The sequence below is a fragment of the Pleurodeles waltl genome, chromosome 7, assembly GCF_031143425.1.
Source record: "Pleurodeles waltl isolate 20211129_DDA chromosome 7, aPleWal1.hap1.20221129, whole genome shotgun sequence".
NCBI lineage: Eukaryota > Metazoa > Chordata > Amphibia > Caudata > Salamandridae > Pleurodeles > Pleurodeles waltl.
Window position 1 is genome coordinate 311,798,754 of NC_090446.1, and position 20,020 is coordinate 311,818,773.

At 42.5% G+C, this 20,020-nt stretch overlaps 1 protein-coding gene across 9 annotated transcripts in view; it reads left to right on the plus strand.

The window, feature by feature from the left end:
- Positions 1–20,020, plus strand: part of MYBL2 (MYB proto-oncogene like 2) — a 337,297-nt gene that overhangs the window by 11,599 nt on the left and 305,678 nt on the right. For all 9 annotated transcript variants that reach the window (XM_069243766.1, XM_069243761.1, XM_069243768.1 and 6 more), the window contains exon 2: positions 15,376–15,466. In XM_069243766.1, coding sequence (XP_069099867.1) covers positions 15,376–15,466 — 91 coding nt within the window. The remainder of the gene's footprint in view (positions 1–15,375; positions 15,467–20,020) is intronic.

Genomic DNA, 20,020 nt, shown 5'->3' on the forward strand with positions numbered 1-20,020 from the left:
TCCATGTCCCAGCTTGTCCATCTTGTGTCTGTCCTCCTTTGGAGCATAGCCTCCTTACCATCTCTCTCATTAGCTGGTTTCTGTTCTTCCACTGATCACTTTTAGGGAACCTTTTTTCTTTTGGATTAAGTGCTCAGTAGAGTGTATGTGTTTTCAGCTCTCTCCTTCTCACCTGTGTGTGGTCACTCCAAATGCCCAACCGGTGCTGTGTTTTTTCTGTTGTCTGCTTCTCTCCCGCCCTCCTCACACTCAATGTAGTTCTCACTTTCATGTGCTTCTTTTCCCCTGTTTGTGATGCTGTCAGTTTCTTGTTTGTTTCTCCCCGTGTTCTGTGTTCTTCTCTCTCTCCAATCCCCTTGTAATGTGTGTTTCACTCCTTGTGTGTTTCTCCCTTGGCCCCCTGTGTTGCTTACTCCTTTGTGTGATGCTTCCACTTCCTTACCCTCATTTTCTCCTCCATTTCCCCCAACCACCTGCCTTCCATCTATAGGCAACCTAAAATAAGTGTCCCACATTTGCAGATTGCAACCTTTTATGAAGCATTACTTGGTTAGTAACAGGTGATCCGTTTGGGAAAAGCCTTTTATAACGTGTAGGTCAGCAACACTGGATAGAACTGTACCATCCATTTTCCACGGAATCTCACCTGCTGGCCTACTGACACTCGCCAGGACCATGAATTTCACTTTGCCCTTGCACACCATTAAATCTGTGTCTTCTCTCTGTTCTGTAACATCCTTCATGGTAAGGTTCTGAATCTTCTCTTCACCTTCTTCTCCTGAGGCTACTGCTCAACTGTGGGTCATTAAACCTCATCCTTTCTGTTCTGTCCTTGAAGTTCCTGTTCACACTTCAGATCACTGAACTTCATGATCACTTACATGTCCACAAACTCCGTGCTGGCACCGTTTGCTCAAAGCCTCCACATAGTCTCCAGGTTTACATTTACTTACTTCGCAGATTGTGACTGAAATGCCACTTCACTTCATGAGAATACCTTCTGCTCAACCCGAAGTGCTGCAGAAGATCAGGCTAGTTGTCCTATCTGAAGGAGGGATTACAATAAAATAAAACCCCTCCATTCATAGGCTATACCTTCCTACCAGTTCATCCCACAATCAGCTCTTGGAGTGCTTTTGCCTCAGGGCCCGGAGCACTGCAGTCTGCAGGGATGACAGCTACCCCCCTGGCAGGGCTGGCTTTAGTGCTACAAAGCCGGTCCTGCACCCAATGCAACACTTTGGCACCCTCGTAAAACCTCTTTCTCCAAGGAATCCCTCAAACCACCATCATAGAGTGCCCCTCTTCTCTCCGTAGATCCTCTTCCATGTGTATTTAATTTCTTTTATAGTGCTACTCCTCCCAGTGTAGGGTGTTGAGTGCTTTGCATTACACACACACATTATTCAGAGACAATTACTCATAAGAGAGTAATTCAAAGTATAGGACATTTTACTTAAGAGAATGAGGGCTGCAGGGTCTTCTAGTTACATGTCATTCATATTAGTAGGAGTAATATGCAGGGCCACTGGAATCATGCGGCAGGGGAGCACCAATTTATGAGGCAAGGCTGAATAAATTATGCAGCAAAAGGCAAATTATGCAGCATAATGTAGCACATTTTTTAATTGTATTACTTCATTATGTTTTTGATTATGCAGCAAATAATGCACCAAATGGATTATGTGGCAAATCAATAATTCTACAAAAAACAGCAGAAGTGCATATTTTCAGTCACCCTAATTTATATTAGGAGTGCTTTGTCTGGAGGAATACAAATCCAGGCTTTAAAACATAACATAGTGGTTAAGGTTGTCCTTTCTAATAAATATGTATTACCCTAAACAACCCACTATATTATTTACATAAAAAAACACTTAATTGATTTGCATGTTACACTTTGTGCTTTGTAAGAGGCACATTATCCCTCATCCTGCTTTAGGTTGATCCAAAACTGGGATTAGACAAAACTCAGGTATCTCTCCGAGATTGATATATATATATATATATATATATATATATATATATATATATATATATATATATATATCCATGTTCAATGGCATGTGTAGCTGCAGATACACATGCTGTGCATTATCCTGCCATCTAGTGTTGGGCTCGGAGTGTTACAAGTTGTTTTTCTTCGAAGAAGTCTTTTCGAGTCACGAGACCGAGGGACTCCTCCCTTTCGGCTCCATTGCGCATGGGCGTCGACTCCATCTTAGATTGTTTTCCCCGCAGAGGGTGAGGTAGGATTTGTGAATATACTAATTGTGCCCATGCAATGGAGTAGGTATGTATGTACATAATGTGTATTAAAATAATATTTATTTACAAATTTACAGTTTTTATCCAACTTCTAACGTCTACAGGCTCCCGGGGAGGTGGGAGGGCGGTGGCTTAACCTGTAGGAGTTGAAGTTGTCTGAAATAATGTTCTTAATACAGCTTGTCCTACTGTGGCTTGTTGGGTTGTTAACACGTCTACACAGTAATGCTTCATGAATGTATGAGACGTAGACCATGTGGCTGCCTTACAAATTACTGTCATAGGTATATTTCCCAGAAAAGCCATTGTGGCGCCTTTCTTCCTAGTGGAATGTGTTCTTGGTGCAATAGGTAAATCTTGTTTTGCTTTAATATAGCAAGTTTGAATACATTTAACTATCCATCTGGCAATGCCTTGTTTGGATATAGGATTACCTGCATGAGGTTTTTGGAAGGCTACGAACAATTGTTTTGTTTTACGAAATTGTTTTGTTCTGTCAATGTAATAATACATTAGTGCTCTTTTTATGTCTAATGTATGTAAGGCTCTTTCGGCTACTGAGTCTGGCTGTGGAAAGAAGACTGGGAGTTCCACTGTTTGGTTTAGGTGGAATGGTGATATAACCTTTGGTAGGAATTTGGGATTTGTACGGAGAACCACTTTATGTTTATGTATTTGTATAAAGGGTTCTTGTATAGTAAATGCTTGTATCTCACTTACTCTTCTAAGTGATGTGATGGCTATTAGAAAGGCTACTTTCCAAGTTAAGTATTGCATTTCACAAGAGTGCATGGGTTCAAATGGTGGTCCCATGAGTCGTGTTAATACAATATTAAGGTTCCACGAAGGTACTGGTGGTGTTTTCGGGGGTATGATTCTTTTTAATCCCTCCATAAATACTTTGATGACTGGGATTCTAAAAAGCGATGTTGAATGTGTAATCTGCAGATAGGCAGATATTGCTGTGAGATGTATTTTAATTGAAGAGAATGCTAGCTTAGACTTTTGTAAGTGTAATAAGTAGCTTACAGTGTCCTTTGTGGAAGCATGTAGTGGTTGAATTTGATTATTGTGGCAGTAATGAACAAATCTTTTCCATTTGTTTGCGTAACAATGTCTTGTAGTAGGTTTTCTAGCTTGTTTAATGACCTCCATACATTCTTGTGTAAGGTCTAAGTGCCCAAATTCTAAGACTTCAGGAGCCAGATTGCTAGATTGAGCGATGCTGGATTCAGGTGTCTGATCTGTTGTTTGTGTTGAGTTAACAGAACTGGCCTGTTTGGTAATTTGATGTGAGGTACTACAGATAGGTCCAGCAGTGTTGTGTACCATGGTTGGCGAGCCCAGGTTGGTGCTATCCGAATTAGTTTGAGTCTGTTTTGACTTAGTTTGTTTACCAGATAAGGAATGAGAACCCCTCCCACCATTCAGTGTCTTTTAAGCTTTCTCATGGCTAGAACATTTGTTCTACAGCTAGGAAAAGTTTTGTGCTAAAGGCTTTGTTTGTAATATAATTGCAATAGGCCTGCTAGCCCAAAAAATGTATTTTAGGGGCTAAGTATATGTTTACAATGCATTATTTTCTCTGTTTTTTCATGGGGCAGTGCTCTCTAGGGGCTAACAATATGGTTACATAACCATGGTTCTTACAAATTATATTTTTATTACAGTGCCCTCTGGGGACTGTTTTGAGCATTACAGTCTAATGCCAAAAGTTTATTTCAGTTAAAGGTTTAAATGATAATTGTACATGTCTTAATAATCTCTCTTTTTTATAATCGTGAACATAATTCAGGCCAACTTAACATTCTTATTACACTATGACTGTTTGAACACTCTTGATATGTTTGGGTGACCTTTCCAGGGATGTGGCATTCCTATCGCCCGATTCCCAGGACATATTATTTGGGGTCAGGGGCAACTAGTTTTCATGTTTGTTTTGTCCTTGGGACAAGTAGGCCCAACCCCCTGCAGCACAAACCCTTTGGCTGCCAGTTTACAGACAAAGGAACTGTCTGCAGTTGAGGTAATGTGTGCCAATAAGTTAATGCTGTTCGAACTTGTATTTATGGTTCATTAATGAAAAGCCTTCATTATTAGGGTGAGTGCTATAAATAAACGTTTTAAGGTCACACTACACTACTGACATGGTTCCAGTCAAAAGAAAAAAAGAAATAGTGTACATGGGTTTGAAAAATTTAGCAATGTGAGGCTAAGTGTAATGCTCCCAGAATTTTCTCTGATTAGATGTAAATGTTTGCAGAAGCTTGTAAGCAAGAGTGATGATTATTTGCTTTGAAAATACAATGTTGAGGAAAAAAATGCAAATGGTGGGAAAACGTTTTGCTACTATGAAATGTTAGGTGCTATTTCTTTAAAGCGTCATTTAGTAAAATGTGTTGATGTGTGCTAGTATTTCCAAAAAAAATTCCTAATAGAAAATCACTGTACCCTGTTTCAACAAGATTATGGGAAGCATGAAAAAAAAACAAGCACTGGCAAAGCCAACAATCGTATTGTGTTTTTTTTTTTTTATTTTTTATTTTTTTACTTGAGTCTTTTGGTTTCGTCAATGTGTGTCTTGTTTTGACATGGCTTTTGTAACACATTATTGATGTGGGAGCTTCCAGCCCCTCAACATTGTAGCAAACACTGGCAAAAAGAAAAAAAAATGTTGGTCTCAAAAAAGCACAAACACACCAGTGACGTAACAAAGGCCCGTAGCCCCATCCAGACGGGCCCTCTCAGCACAGCACCTACACTGAGTGAGGCTTGGGAGGGGAGGGGGTCCGGTTCCTTGTTCTTTGCAGGGGGCCCCCTCTAGTTATGTTACACCACTGATTCCCACAGTAGTTCCTGGCACTGAACAGAACTAATGTGTGTTCCAATATGCTCCTTGTGGAAGAGCAGAACGTGATCACTCACAGTAAAGCCAACAGACCGAAAGAGAAATAGAAGTTTTATAAAAACAAAATGTCTTTGTTAAAGCCATACCTAATTAGGGGCCCAAATCTTAAAGAAAGCCAAAAGTGCACCCATGGTATGTCTTTGAATCAGTGGCTTTCATGAGCACGAGCAAATACGCATGTATATCTGTGCTCATGTGAAAATCTGTTGAGCACTTACAAGTTCACTTTCCCTCCAACCTTTTTTCCCCAACCCTGGAAGAACGTCTACTTCTGCCATTGTCAGGAGTACATTTCCAACCTTTCTCATTATGGGAAAAGATTAGAGAAGAGCTGGTGAAAATCTTTAAAACATTCACATTAGTAGGTTTGCAGACTCCAAGGCATTCCAGCCCTAGAACTATTGCTTACTGCTTCTTCCAGCCCCAGTACATAGATCTTCGGAAAGTGGAAACATAAGGAAATTCCTATTGCATTGAAAATGCTTGTTTAGTCTTAAGATCAATTCCTTGCCAACAGTACCATTATTTTGTTTGCCTCAAAATTTGTGTGTACTTTGTGGCGTAATGATAAAGTATTGTTCCTCAACTTCAAAAGTGGAATTACTTTATTCCAGCTTAACAAAATGCTGGTCTTTTTCAACAAGCTTGTCATGTACTTCCCAGAATATCTTCACTCTGGTCATAAGTACCCTTTGTCCTTACAACCACTTCTTGTACTTTCTCTAACTTCCACCAAAGCATCATCATCATCTTTATATACCTCATCCCATTTGATCTTGAAAATTACACTACGGCTGCCTCCTCCTTCCATGGCACATGTAATATTGTACCCATTACATTTATATTCTTCCACCTCTTTCACAGGAATAGACCTCCTGTGTTAGACAGGAATGTCCCCTGCATAGTGGGTGGGCGTGGATTGCCTGCCGGTGTGTGAAACTGGCATCGTGCCTTGACAGTGGAAGCCTGGTCGGCATCTGCCACACATCCCAAACTGATACCGTAACTAGTAGTTAAATCTCAGGAATTAGTGCAGAGGCGGTTGCTGCGCATGTGAAACTTTTTTGACAAAGGCCGAAAGATACATTAAGCGGAGTTGCACATTTTGACCTGTGAGTATTTGAACCATTGGCACCTATACTCAGTAAGTTGTGGACTGTGGGTACGGAATCTTGACCATTGTGAGAGAAATACGGATAACAGGAGATTGTCTGGAACAAATGAATGCGTCTAACTGTTTAACACAACCTGGTTTGGAACCCATTATGTAACTTCCATAGAACTGTGTAGTAATTAGTTCTTTTGTGCGATTACGGTATTTTTTCTTGCTTAAAAGATAAGCACTTGGCAGTACATTATTATCTGAGTTCAGAGCTCTTACCTCCCCCCCCCCCCCCCCCCCCCCCCCCCCACTATCTTCTAGAGAAGCCTGACTGCCACTGTGAGTCAAGTGCTGAGTGGGTGTATTTCTGGCCATGTTTGTAGGCGATAGTAGGGTGGCATATGAACTTAACCACTACAGATGGGAGCCAGGACTCCCTGTGTAATCCCCTCCCCCATCAGTCTGACATCAGCTTAAAAACTTACATTTTTTCCCTTTGCATTTTTTACAATATACACACAATTCTGCAAGTGCTTGGATACCCTTGCGATCGAAGCTATGGCTCTAAATAACACTACATGGTCAATACTTTAATCAAATGCTTATGATCGCTTAAATGTAAATTTATATCACAAATATACTTGCACAAATTGCCAGATGTGCACTGTGGTCTCTTTACCATTGAGCGTTTTAATTCTCTTGACAATGGTCATTGCCAATCAAAGGCAATCCATACTTCTTTGCCAGCATGCTCTTCTGAGTAAGAACCAGCTATAAACCTTTGCTACTTGCATTTGTGGTTCCACCTTGTCTGCCTCGCAATAGAAACCTGGTAAAGGCAGGTTTACTAATTGCTAATTTGGTCTTAATAATAGATTGATAATCCTTTAACCAATTCATTTTGGTTAAGTATACATACATGTTATGACCCAAGACGATAGCATAAAATCTGTTTCCTTCTCCTGTGATACGTTTTTATCTTCAGCAGCCAAAATGTAACCTAATTCTTGCCAAGCCATGATTGGCTCCACAGAAACAAGGAGAAATAACAGGTGGATTTAAAGTAAATTTGAAAGTATAAGGCATTTTTAAAAATAAATATTCTATACATTACAGTAGTTTACCAATACCATCTAGTGTCGTTTTGTTCTTGGTAGAATGGGTACAGTTACCTTTTATTTTTATATTTTGTGGATGTAGAGCCCATCTAATACAGGAGTGCATTTTTTTTTTTTGTTTTCAAACTTTTTTTATTGATTTTTCACATAAAAAGAAAACCCAACAAAACACACAGTGCAAAAGTTCCCACATCAGCATTGCATTATTTCTCAATGATGAGCAGCTTCTTAAATGACAAGTTGGGTAACAGGTATACGGTATTGGGAACATAATATAGTATAATCCAAGTCATCAAGCTAGTTTCATAGATAGAGGTTCATCAATGTCACACTTGGTTGCCACAGTAACTGTATAATATTACGCACATTACACATACCTCATCATCCAAGCTTGTGTCTGAGCATGGACAAACAGATTGAGTCCTGTCTCTCTCCTCCCCCCACCCCTCCCCCCATATAATTAAATCTGTTGAGAAGAAGCCCTCACATAATTTCCTCCACAGCCTTCCCATCCAAGAAAGACACACGGAGCAATCACCCCCACCCCTTAATTCAAGCAGATCCCTCCGCCATAAGGATGCCAGCGGTACTCTGGTTCCCAACCACCTGATGGCTACTTGCTGTTTAGCTAGGAGTGCAAGCTGGATAAGGTTTTTTTATAAGGGATCTTCCACTCCCCTGGTTCTTGCCACTACTCCCAAAAGCCAGGCTGCTGGGGTCAGGGGGATCACTATGCCAGTCGCTCCCTCAGTCCCTGGGCCCAAATCACCCTCCAGAACCCGTAAATCTTGGTGGAAGTGCAGGCCAAGGCAAGATGCAAAAAGGTAACAGTCCTCTCCCCGCGTTGAATTCATGTTGCAGCCTTAGAGGGGTCCATTATGTTCAGTTGAGAAGGAGTCACATATGTGCGGTGTAGGTAGTTAAAATGCAGTAACTTTAATTTATTGTAACAGGACAGCACGTGATCACGTCTTTAAATCAAGTCTTTTACTCTTTATTATGGCACTATGACTTGGACCCCTCACAAGCATCTTGTGGGCATACAGTTTTCCTTCTAGTTGTGCTGTCTTCAATTAGTTGACTTCTATAATGTAGCTAGTCACCTGGGAGGGTATCCAGGCGCTTGTGGGGCCTGAGGAGCTCAGTTGAACAGCCAGGTCTAATGCCAGCCACGATATTTCCACCAACATCTTCTCAAAGAGGCCTCTTCTCAAGAGTACCAAATCTTTACCCCTTATGTGAAGGTGATGAGTGCAGGTGGCTGTGGCCTCTTGTCCTCAACTTTCTTGGCAATGTGACAATTAGGTCCCCTTTGAGCCGGGCGATGTGGCTGAGTAACAGCATTCAATGAAAATCCTTCTTGTACCCAACCACAAGGTCAAAAATCAGGATTGCCCCATAACAGGCTAGGGATAAAGCTGCAGAGAACAGTCTTTCATTACCTGAGCAGTAGACTGCATTCAGGAGACTCAGGATTTTTCCAACTGTTTAATGTCTGCTGTGGCTCCTAACTCCTCCAAACCCTCCGGCCTTCTTAACTGTGAAGTAATGTGTATGATCAGGTACTTCTGTGAGCTTGGGGAAAAAAGCTACAGGTGAGGTGTGTCACCTGGCAAATGCTGCAGCGTGTCCTGAACCTGCATGTGCTCTATAAAGGCCAGCCAGTTTTCCAGGGAACAACTCTGCCCTTAGACATGTCTTGAAGTGCATGGGAAAAAAAGGTTTGGAAGTCTTCACATATGTCCTCTTGGTTTTGGGGGGTGAGACTGGCGGAGATTACCTGTAGTAAGGGTTGGCACCAAGATTCCATAAAAATCGTGTAAAGTGGGCTCCGCTTCTATCCCAAGAGGGAAAACTTGAAAGTCCTGCAACTTAAGACAAGACCATGCATTGGCTGCATTATTCAAGATACCAGGAACATTCTTAGCTCTAAACAAGATGTGGTTCCTTAAACAAGTTTTCTCCAGTTCTATGAGTAAACAGAGAACTTTTTTTTTTTTTCCCCACTTCACTTTGCCTGCTGGTAGTTAATGGACTCGACAGACATGCTATTGAACCAAAACGTTAGATTGGTTGTGAAACTGATGTATATCTATATCTCTCCACCACCATGAGAAACTGTTCCAAGAAGGTGACATTTTTTTTCTCGCCAAAACAGTGCTGCGGCCTGACCAGAGCACAGCACTTGGAGCCTAAAATGGCACTGAAACATTTGTTCCCTGCAGCATCTGTAAATAGCTGGAAATCCTGGCTGGAATGCAAAGGTGCCGGCCTACTGAAATTCTCTATAACTGAATTCTCATCTCCTGCTTCAGAGCTGCATAAAGTCAAGCCCCCACCCTACCCCCCCCCCCCCCCCCCTTCAACCCAGACTTGGCCTGTGCAATACAGCTTGAGAAGGGACGGCACATGGGAAAGATGAGTAATGCACAATTGAGTTGGCCTACCAAAACCTACAGCTGCCGTAGTGTTACTTTCCATACCTGCAGGCAGGTCTTGACAGGACTGAAATGCCTGAACTTTTTGGGGGGATGACCTCCCCCAACCCCCTTTCCTTGAGTCCATCTCAGCACCTAGAAACACAAGCATCTTGGTTGGGCCTGCTGTCTTATCATGGTTTAATAGTACTCCCATTTCTCCCATCGGTTTCAACAAGGTAGATAATAAGCTGATGCACTTCTCTGAGGGGCCGAAAATGAGAAATCATCCAAATAATAAATTATCCCGGTTGGAACAGAGGCCTGCATGAACACCTGCTCTGAAAGTAATGAAGTACCTGAAATACAAGCATAAGACAGAACATCCCATTAGTATGCATTTGTCATAATAAAAATCACCCTCAAAATGAAAATCCAGTAAGCGAAAATCCTCCTGATGACAGGTGAACTGTTGAAAGGAAGGCTGAAAAATCCCCTTTTTGCCATAAGGGCACTAGGATCCATTTCCTTCAGTTTCATGCGGGCTCCAACAACGTAATGGGTAAATTGTATTGTTAACTGACATACTTTTTGGAGGTAATAAATTCTAAATGAATCTCAGTTTCCCTGGATCTTACTTGGAAACCAGGCCTGGTGGGGAACATACAGCATTCCTAAAGGAAGGCCCCCGAAATAGGCCTGCTATACTCCCAGTCCCACCCCTTTCTCAGTCTTTTTCTGTGCAACTCCCTTGCAACAGTTTGCGGTTTTGTTTTGAGACACTGGGACCCTGCACCCCTAGGACTAGAATTCTGAAGCCATAACGAAAACACAGTAAAACTGAAGGGGCATGTCATGTGAATATAAGCATTTAACCATGGCTTTAAACCCAGTAAGGCCACTAAAGATAGGAGCTTATAAATCTGGAGCGAGAGAGTTGTGACCTTACTTTTGCTCGCCTTTTCCCCCTGACTTCTTAAGACCTTTACATTCTGGGTGGCCTGTCGTCTCACTGAAAGTGCAGTGATACTCGCACTTACATGTCCTCGGAGGTCTAGTACATGCCTTATTGCAATCCCAGCACACCCCTTTCTAGTACCCTACACCTGGCGAAAGGGTTACTGGCCACTGTCCCTTTCCTTGACCATCATGCACACAATCAAGAGTTGTCTGTCTGGATGGGTAGCTTCCTTTAACTCAAAGGATTTATCATAGTCTTTCCACCAGGTTCCCCCAAACTTCTCATACGCACCTGCGGTTTTGCTCCGGTTAAAGGCCATCTGTGTACTTAGCACCAGTCTCTAGAAGTATTGACTTACAAGTATCGTAACCGTTTATCCAATTGATAAGTGTTTCCTCAACGTTAGATTTTTAAAAAAATGTTTGTGCTCACAGTCTTTATCCTCTTTTAGGCCCCCTGGCTTCAAAACGTTAAGTTCATACAAATCAAATTTTGCCTTTGCTTCCTCAGTTAACTGCAAACCTAACTGATCCCTTGTAGACAGTACTTAGTCATGTCCGTTTTTTTTTTTTGTATGGGCTGTGCCCTCGCCCTCTTTCCTTTTGCTGCATCCCTAGGATTGTGTGCCGTGGGCGCTGAGATGGTGTTGGCTGCCACTCCAGTAAACACACTAGAGATGGTTGAGCTGCTGGATCATCTGAGATTGGGAACATTAACCTGGCACCATGCAGACTCTTTTTTTACCAGAGGCATTTGTGATAAAATCCTTTGTTGCAGTTGGGTTGATGTCCTGTCCTGTATGTTTGGGGCACTGCTCCCTGTACCTCAACCCTGATACCCATGTTAGTACCTTGACCAAGCTGGTGACCAGAACCCTTGCTGCCTCATCCCCAGCCCCCCTCCTGCCATGTAGCGGTGCCCATTAAATCACCCACACCCACAGTAGTTTCGTCTGTTTGGACTGGCTGGTTAGTGGCTTGTTTAGTGTCCTGTACTGGAGAAACCGGAATTTGTGACACCGACTCTTGCTACTAGTGGCTTCCTTCTTTGCCCGCTTGGGAAGTGGGTGGAATGCCACCATGAGTGGTACATCAACCCCCTTCGATGTACCATCTCACTCTCTCCATTACATGGTAAGGGATACGTACCAACACCTGTCTGGTTTGAAGTCTGCTTGTGTTGGAGTTTGGCGAGTAGATTCATCCATTCCCTATTAGAGGCAAGGCACCTGTGGTGAAATATGTGTTTGACCACTGACTGTGCGTTGCACCACTTGGCACCAGGATTAGCTGTCTAGTGTTCACCAGTTACAGACTACATTTTGTATTCAGTTTAGCTGCCTATTAACTTTATCTTATCGTTAGACACTGCCATGTTAAATGTGTTCGCACTTTTCCACATTGTAAACTGTGCTTGTTTTTGTGCTTTTTCTCACCAAGGGATTTGGTTGATAAGAATGTACTCAGAAGGCAGGGAACGGCCTTCTTTTGATTTGACATCTCGGGATTGTGGCCAAACACCAATGTGGCCGCCCGCCGGCCCAGCGGGAACGACCCAGCAACGATTAAGCCGGCTCCGAATGGAGCCGGCGGAGTTGCTGGGGTGCGACGGGTGCAGTGGCACCCGTTGCGATTTTCAGTGTCTGCCAAGCAGACACTGAAAATCTTGCTGGGGCCCTGTTAGGGGGCCCCTGCACTGCCCATGCCAGTGGAATGGGCAGTGCAGGGGCCCCCCGGGGCCCCACGACACCCGTTCCCGCCAGCCTCTTCCTGGAGGTGTAAACCGCCAGGAACAGGCTGGCGGGAAGGGGGTCGGAATCCCAGTGCTTGCAGCGCCGCCATGGAGGATTCCTTTGGCCAGGGGAAAACCGACGGGAAACCGCCGGTTTCCCTTTTCTGACCGCGGCTTTACCGCCGCGGTCCGAATTAGCCAGGAAGCACCGCCAGCCTGTTGGCGGTGCTTCCGTGGTCGTTGGCCCTGGCGGTCAATGACTGCCAGGGTCAGAATGACCCCCTATATGTCCTATCTCAAAGTGAGAGATAGTGTGCACAGAGTCCAAGGGTTCCCCTTAGAGATTGATGGTGGCAAAATTAGATAATACTAATGCTCAATTTTGTGGTATTGTGGTCGAGCAGTAGGCTTATCAGAGGGTAGTGTTAAGCATTTGTTGTACAAACACAGGCAATAAATGAGGAACGCAATACTCAAAGACTTAACTCCAGGCCAATAGGTTTGATATAGAAAAATATATTTTCTTAATTTATTTTCAGAACCACAAGATTCGAATTTGAGGGAAGTACATAAAATGCATTGTACTTCACACAGGTAAGTATAGACCTTTGATTTAAAACAGTAGTACAGACAGTTTTGGTTAAAATACCAAATAGCTATTTTTAAAAGTGGACACTGCAAAAATCAACAGTTCCTGGGGGAGGTAAGTTTTGGTTAGTTTCTCAGGTAAGTAAGGCACTTACACAGCCAGTCTCCTGGGCATAGGCAGCCCACCGTTGGGGATTCAAGGCAACCCCAAAGCCACAGCACCAGCAACACAGAGCCGGTTGGGTGCAGAGGTCGAAGGAGGGCCCAAAACACATAGGCACCTATGGAGAACAGGGGTGCTCCGGTTCCAGTCTGCTAGCAGTGTCCACCTGTGTCCTCTGGGAGCAGACCAGGGGGGTTTTGTAGAGCACTGGGGGAGGGGGGCACACGAGCACAGTAAACACACCCTCAGCGGCACAGGGACGGCCGGGTGCAGTGTGCAAAGTAGGCGTCTGGTTTGCTGTTGAAAACAATGGAGGGACCTGGGGGTCATTCTGGCGATGCAGGCAGGGCACAGGGGTGCTTCTCGGGTCAGCCACCAACTGGGCTAGGATGAGGGCCGCCTGCTGGTCACTCCTGCACTGGTAGGTGGTTCCTCACGGTCCTTTGGGGCTGCAGGTGCAGTGCTTGGTCCAGGTGTCGGGTTCCTCTGTTACCAGGCAGTTGCAGTCCTGCAAATCTGCATTCCATGGTAGGGGTCATCAAAGCAGCCTGCCGCCCTTGGTATACAGATCTGGCTTCCCTCAGAAGGGAGATGCCAACCCACTGATTCATGGCCCATTTGGCACCTGGGCAGCCAGGAAAATTAGTAGTTGGAGGCATGCCTACTTTCAGGCTAGTTTCACCCCTAAGGTAAGCTACCTGACGTGGACACAAATTTTAGAACTCTTCCATCTTGGAGATGGGCAAAGTAGGAACTCTGGGACAGGAATATGGCTACTTCCAACAGGAAGTAGTCATATGGGGGGGTGCAGTGACCACGGGTGTAGGTAGTCCATTTGCTATTACCCTACACTCCCCTAAATGCCCCCTAAATTCAGTATTTAGAGGAGCCCCTGGGACCTGGAAAATGTAGGTCAGCAGGAATCTGAAGAAGAACACACATAGCTGCCAAAGCAAAGACTGAGGAAGAAGCAACTGACTTGGCACCAGCCCTGCCGGCCTGTCTGCTGTTCCTGCCGAAATATTCCAAATTCATCTCGTCCTTCAAGCTGCTGTGCATCCAAAAGCCTGGGAGGACTGTCTGACTTCAACTAAGACCCAGGAACTCCCATGGAGCAGTAGAGCTGCTTCCCTGCATCCTGCAGGCACCCTGAAGAGACCTGAGAGGACTCGGACCACAAAAACCTGACACCGGACAGCACAACTGCACCTGTGACGCCTAGCCCGAGCTGAACTGGGCCAACCGTGCCAGCGACCCTCCAGGGATAAAGCCCACTGTGGACTCAGACGCCACCTGCAGCCTCTGTTTGCAGGCCCCCTCTTCTGCGAGTGCTCCCAGTGATGAAAATCCGACACCTCTGAAGCCGTCGCCCGTGGAGAAGAGGACCTAAGGTGTCCCAGAGCATCATGAGAGTTGAGCCCTATTGAGACTCTTTGTGTGTGTGTGTGTGTGTGTATGTATTTGCAGATGTCTGACACTCCTCTCTGATAAGCCTAAGGCTGCTCTCTAATGGCGCACCTTGTGATTGTTAGAGCAAGCCCCTGTCCACTGATAAGGGAACCCCTGGACTCTTTGCACATTATATCTCATTTTGATATACTATATAAAGAGGCAGCATCCTACAATGGTGCTTCAATATTAATAAACTTTTATCCTTCTTCTTGTCACTCAAAAAATGGTTGGAGATTTATTCCGATCAGGGGTACAAGTAAATCTCTTTCAAGGGATGGTGTAAGGGATGCGATTTGGCTGTTGGGGAAGTATTTTGCTTTGGAGAGAAACTGGTTTTGAGAAAAGTCTCTAGCATTTTGCCATGTGTTATGGAGTGTACAACTATCCATTGGAGAAATACTTCTGCAATATAGAAAATTGGTTAACATCTCGAGGATTAATCATAAAAAGGAGAGACTGGTGCAGTTTGTCGGACGTAATCTGTAAGCAATCTGTGAATTCCAGAAGGTTGTGCACCAAAAGGTCATCTGTCATGCCGCTGTGTCCTTTTGCGTCTTACTTTCTCAGTTTTTCTAATATCTGTTGCGAATGTGCTTGAACAGTGAATGAGGTTATTACTCAATCTAGTAATTTTTCACTTTTGTATTCCACCCCCCCCCCACACCAGTGATGATCTAGATGATGTGCAATTTCAAGACACAGATTCCGATGTACCAGACCAACGAGAGAATAGGAAAGTGAAATGGACACCTGAAGAGGTGAGTAACTTTATTGATACATTAGGTTTATTTAAACCAAGACTATCGGATTTACAATTACAGTTTCAGAGTTCTTATGCTGACATTGTATGTATCGTGATAGTTTGCGTGACTTTTTTTCTTTCTCCCTCTCAATGCTGATTTCTGTGTTTGAATTTGGTTACCCATAAAAGCCCCTGACTTCAGTTTTAGACTATCTTTGTGAATTAACTGTACTTTTAACAACTGAAAGTGACGGAATATAGATTTGAAACCCTGACCAAGTTTTGCACAAGAAATAACAGTTTTGCGCAATTGTTGACATTTTTTTTTTTTTAGATTGGCGTTCTTTAAGACATTTTTCAAAAACTAGAAGAAGTTAAATACTTTAAAAGGGGAATTTCATTTTGTTTAAAAAAAACAAAAAAAGGAATTCACACTATATTTTGTTTGGTCTTGTACTCTTTCTACTGTCTGGGGGACTTGGTTGAATATCTCTTGTTCAGCAAAGAAAATCCTATGGAGTCCACGGCATAGGCATGATTTCCCCCTCCCCCCCACACTTCCTAGTACCACCTTGCATGAGCCCTATGCAACACTGACAGGCCAAATTGAACTAGTTGCGAGCAGGAGCTTTGATGAAAGAGGAGACTTCTAATTACTGGTAAGTTTAATTTCCAATTCTTCAACATCTTGGCCGTTTTGTAGTTAACCTAGCAAAACAAACCTAATTAAGACTTCCAGTTTTCGGTTATTACAGATTTTTACAGATAAAAACACAGAAAACATCTATTCTCCTGGCTGTATATATTTTTAAATGTTTAAAATTGGGCTGTTTTTGAAGTGATTCTAAATTCAGTCAGTCGTGACTTCTGTGCCAGTGGCTGTCCGGATTGACCGGTACAGGAGTTAAAAAAAAAAAAAAAAAAGTTTCCTAGTAAAGCTAGAACAGCTGTAGCTGTGCACCAGGTCGATACTTTAATATGCATGTTTGCATATGAAAGTATTGTTTTTATTATCCATGGGTCTTCATACCATTGAACCTGTCAGGCATTCATATGAGAGTACATTTATTGGTTAACTAAATGTGGAAATATTTGTTTCACATTCAGTGTTGTTAAAAAAAACCAACCAGTATGCATAACCATAGATGGATGGGAAATACATCTAAATCAATTTAGACAGAAATGTGAAAAAATCAGGACTTTAATTAAAGCAGAGCCGTACCTTATTCAGCAGCAGCTATACAGTTAACATGCCTGCATTTTAGACTGCTTTGGAGAAACATGAGGGTTATGGTTCAGGAGAATTCCTCCCTCCGTTTGACTCCCTTTATCGAAACTCACGGACAGTACAAAGATGCAGATACTGTCCTTTAAGAAAACACCCACGTTAGTATTGTGCTGAAAGTCTGCAGAAGCTGTGATGCTGCGGGTATTACTAATGTGATTTTGTGTCAGACTTGTGCAATTTTAGTCATTTTTTTTTTAATTAAGGAAATATTTAAAGTGGCCAGTTGTCCCTAAGTCCGGAGACCCATCTTTTGCAGCCCCTTTGCGAGTGGAGAAGAGGGTCTTTGAGTTTTCAGGGATCTTTTAGACAGATTATTGAAAACAAAAATATTGTGGGATAAAATATCATGTCAAGGATATAGAGGGTAAACGTTTCTTGAAGTTTCTATGGGTGAACAAACTTACTATATAAATATATTTATATATAATGACCCCCCCCCCCCCCCACACACAACACATGCACTTACTTTCTTGATATTCTGATCATTAATATTTTTGACAAGATATTCTGTCCACACAATAGTTTTGTTTCCGGTATTCTGTCAGTGATCTATTTTCGAGTATAGAAGGTACCTCAGAAGATTCCTTTCCCAGGAAGATAGGCCATCACTGAAAATCCTTGCAGCGTCTTTGGACTGAATCAGTTAGTCCTGATCACTGTGAGCTCCGGTGTTCAGAAAGTAATACTCTTTGGGGTTACTCTGGCAAACAAAGAACTAGCTCAGGCCTAGAAAAATCTACTCGCCCACTCACTATGGTGAGTCAAATTTTATTAGGTCGAGTCATTTGTATCACCTAGTGGTCCATTCTGGTGAGTGAACTTAAGCTGGAAAGGAACACATGTTTAGTTAATTCAGAAGGTTAATGAGCAATAAAGATGCCTTTAAATCTTGTTTTTTTGTTAACACATTTGCTGTCTGTTCAGGGATAGAGATCAAATGTCAGTTTGTCATTTTTACTACTTATTTATCTTATTCTGGAAAATGGAAATGGTGTTTACATTTCTATCAGTAGAGGTTTTTGTCGAATGAGCTGTCTGACAATCGCTGTGGCTAAATTTGTATTGGATATGGAGCAAATATTTAGTCTATTAAATCAAACAAAAGTGTTTTTTGTCCAGCAGATATGCTGAAATTGCGTATTTGAAGGGTTCTCTCATAGGTGATAAAGAAGAAAATGGTGGCTCAGTGAATTAAAATATTTGCCCAGCATCACATAATTTGAAAACACTTTATGGGTTTAGAGCATTCAAATTAGGTTGAGTAGATTATTTAAATCACTAGACTGGTCTGTCTAGTAAAAATTTTTCTTTTTCTAGGCCTGTAACTGAATCACAAATCCTTCAACCAAATTTCAGAAAGGCAACCTCTACAGATGGATTAATATCTTATTTGAGGAGGCTTGTTAACATTAGTGTACTCTTACTTTGTGATAGCCTGTTTTGCTTTACTTCAGACTGAGACGAGACAAAATGAAAGGAATGCCAGCAACGCAGCACTCTTAGTCTGAGTAATACATTTATTAAGGCACTTCTCAAAGTTCGTACAGGGAAGGCATGTAGGTCAAATGCAGCAACACAAATACACCTGAAAAAATCACAGCCGTAGAATAATAATGATCATAGAAACAAATAATGAAAATACACTGCTTCAATCATGGATAATATATGTACATATAGTCATTATATATTCATGCACAATGTAAAGCTAAAAATAAGAATGTTTAAAAATGCATCCCCCTGGGGCTTCATTGTGACATCTCTTTGCTAACTTCAAGTCGAGCACCCGGCCGCCGCCGAAAGAGAGAACAACCCTCAATGGGAATGAACTGGGAAAATGCGTCCACTTCCCAGAATGATTTCTGTCTAATCCAGTCGTCAAGCTTCCCTCTTAAATACTTTAAACAAGCTGGAGAGGACAATTCTAGAAACTCCCACCTCCCATACTGTAAGTTGTTGTTCAAACGCTGGCTGTACCAGTCCGTGTTGAAAGAGCACGTTAGAGATTGGCCACATCCCAAGGTGTGCTCCTAAGACTGAACTGTTGCCTGCCGTACCATAAACATTATGTGGTACATACTTATCTTTCCCTCACTCCTCTGTTATGTCCCTGCCTTTTGTGTCAAAGAGAGTGAAAACATGTTGCACAAGCTGTGCACGTAAAAATACCTGACGGTGTGTGAAGCTAAGCTAAACACAAAATTGAGTCAGTGGTCAAGATGGATCTGATGGTTAAATATGAATAGCATTATATAGCCTTTGAATGCCAAGCTGAAGATGGACAGCTATCAGGTAAATGTGTTACAGGGATCCAAAAGAAAGTGAGCGACTGAGCATTTGGTGAGGTTGAACGAGCTCACTCCCAGGTCCTGCAGTCATGAACTGGAATGGTCAGGTTTGGAGAATTGATACGGACCTGAATAGCATCAACTCAAGCTGGCTGTTTAAAACAAAAATGAGAAAAAAATAACTGTTGCCATATGTGAAAGTCTCACTTCAACCAAATAAGCCAATGTCTTAGTGGAATTGTGTCCCCGTTGGTGTATTAATAGAAAGCCAGCTGCAAGGGTGCAGATCCACCCAGGTCCACCATGGATTGCTTTGTAATGTTATTTTATAAAGTCCCACAGCTCTGCAAGACTATATAATTGTCCTAGGAACAGGATGCTTGACAAATCTGCTCATCCTGTCTGTGTCTTGCAGTAAGGTGACAAATCATGGCACTGTTTCTATCATGTCATAGCTCCTTTAGTAGTGTCTCTGATTGTGTTAAAGCTTTTATCTAGTTTGGATTCTAGCTAGGGAGTGGTAGTTCAGGGTTGGCGTACCTTGAGTCCTTGCACACCTAATTACTAACATATTCGAAGATATTCACTAGTTCCTCTTAAATCTCTTCTCGCACTGGAAAAGGATGACAATGTTCTCCATTCCAGAGTAGGGGATAAAGCGTGTGTAGTAGGAAAGTGAGTTTGCAGTCATTCTGCAGCAAATATGCAAATACAGAAAACGTTATAAAATATACACATGCAAAAGTTTTGCTAAACTACTGTGCAACTTTAATTACAATTTAAATAGTGATATTAGCTGTAATTAGGGAACGTTCTGGGACTATTACCAATAGCATCGTTAGTAATGCAGACTGAGCTCACAGCTTTTCCTTAGAGCGCTTGTGGTAATAATAAAGAGAAACTTGTACATGAATGGATACAAATCTTTCCTCTAGAGAAACACACTCCTATTTCACAGATCCCTTCTTTAGAACTGCAAAATTTTCAGTTACTTTGT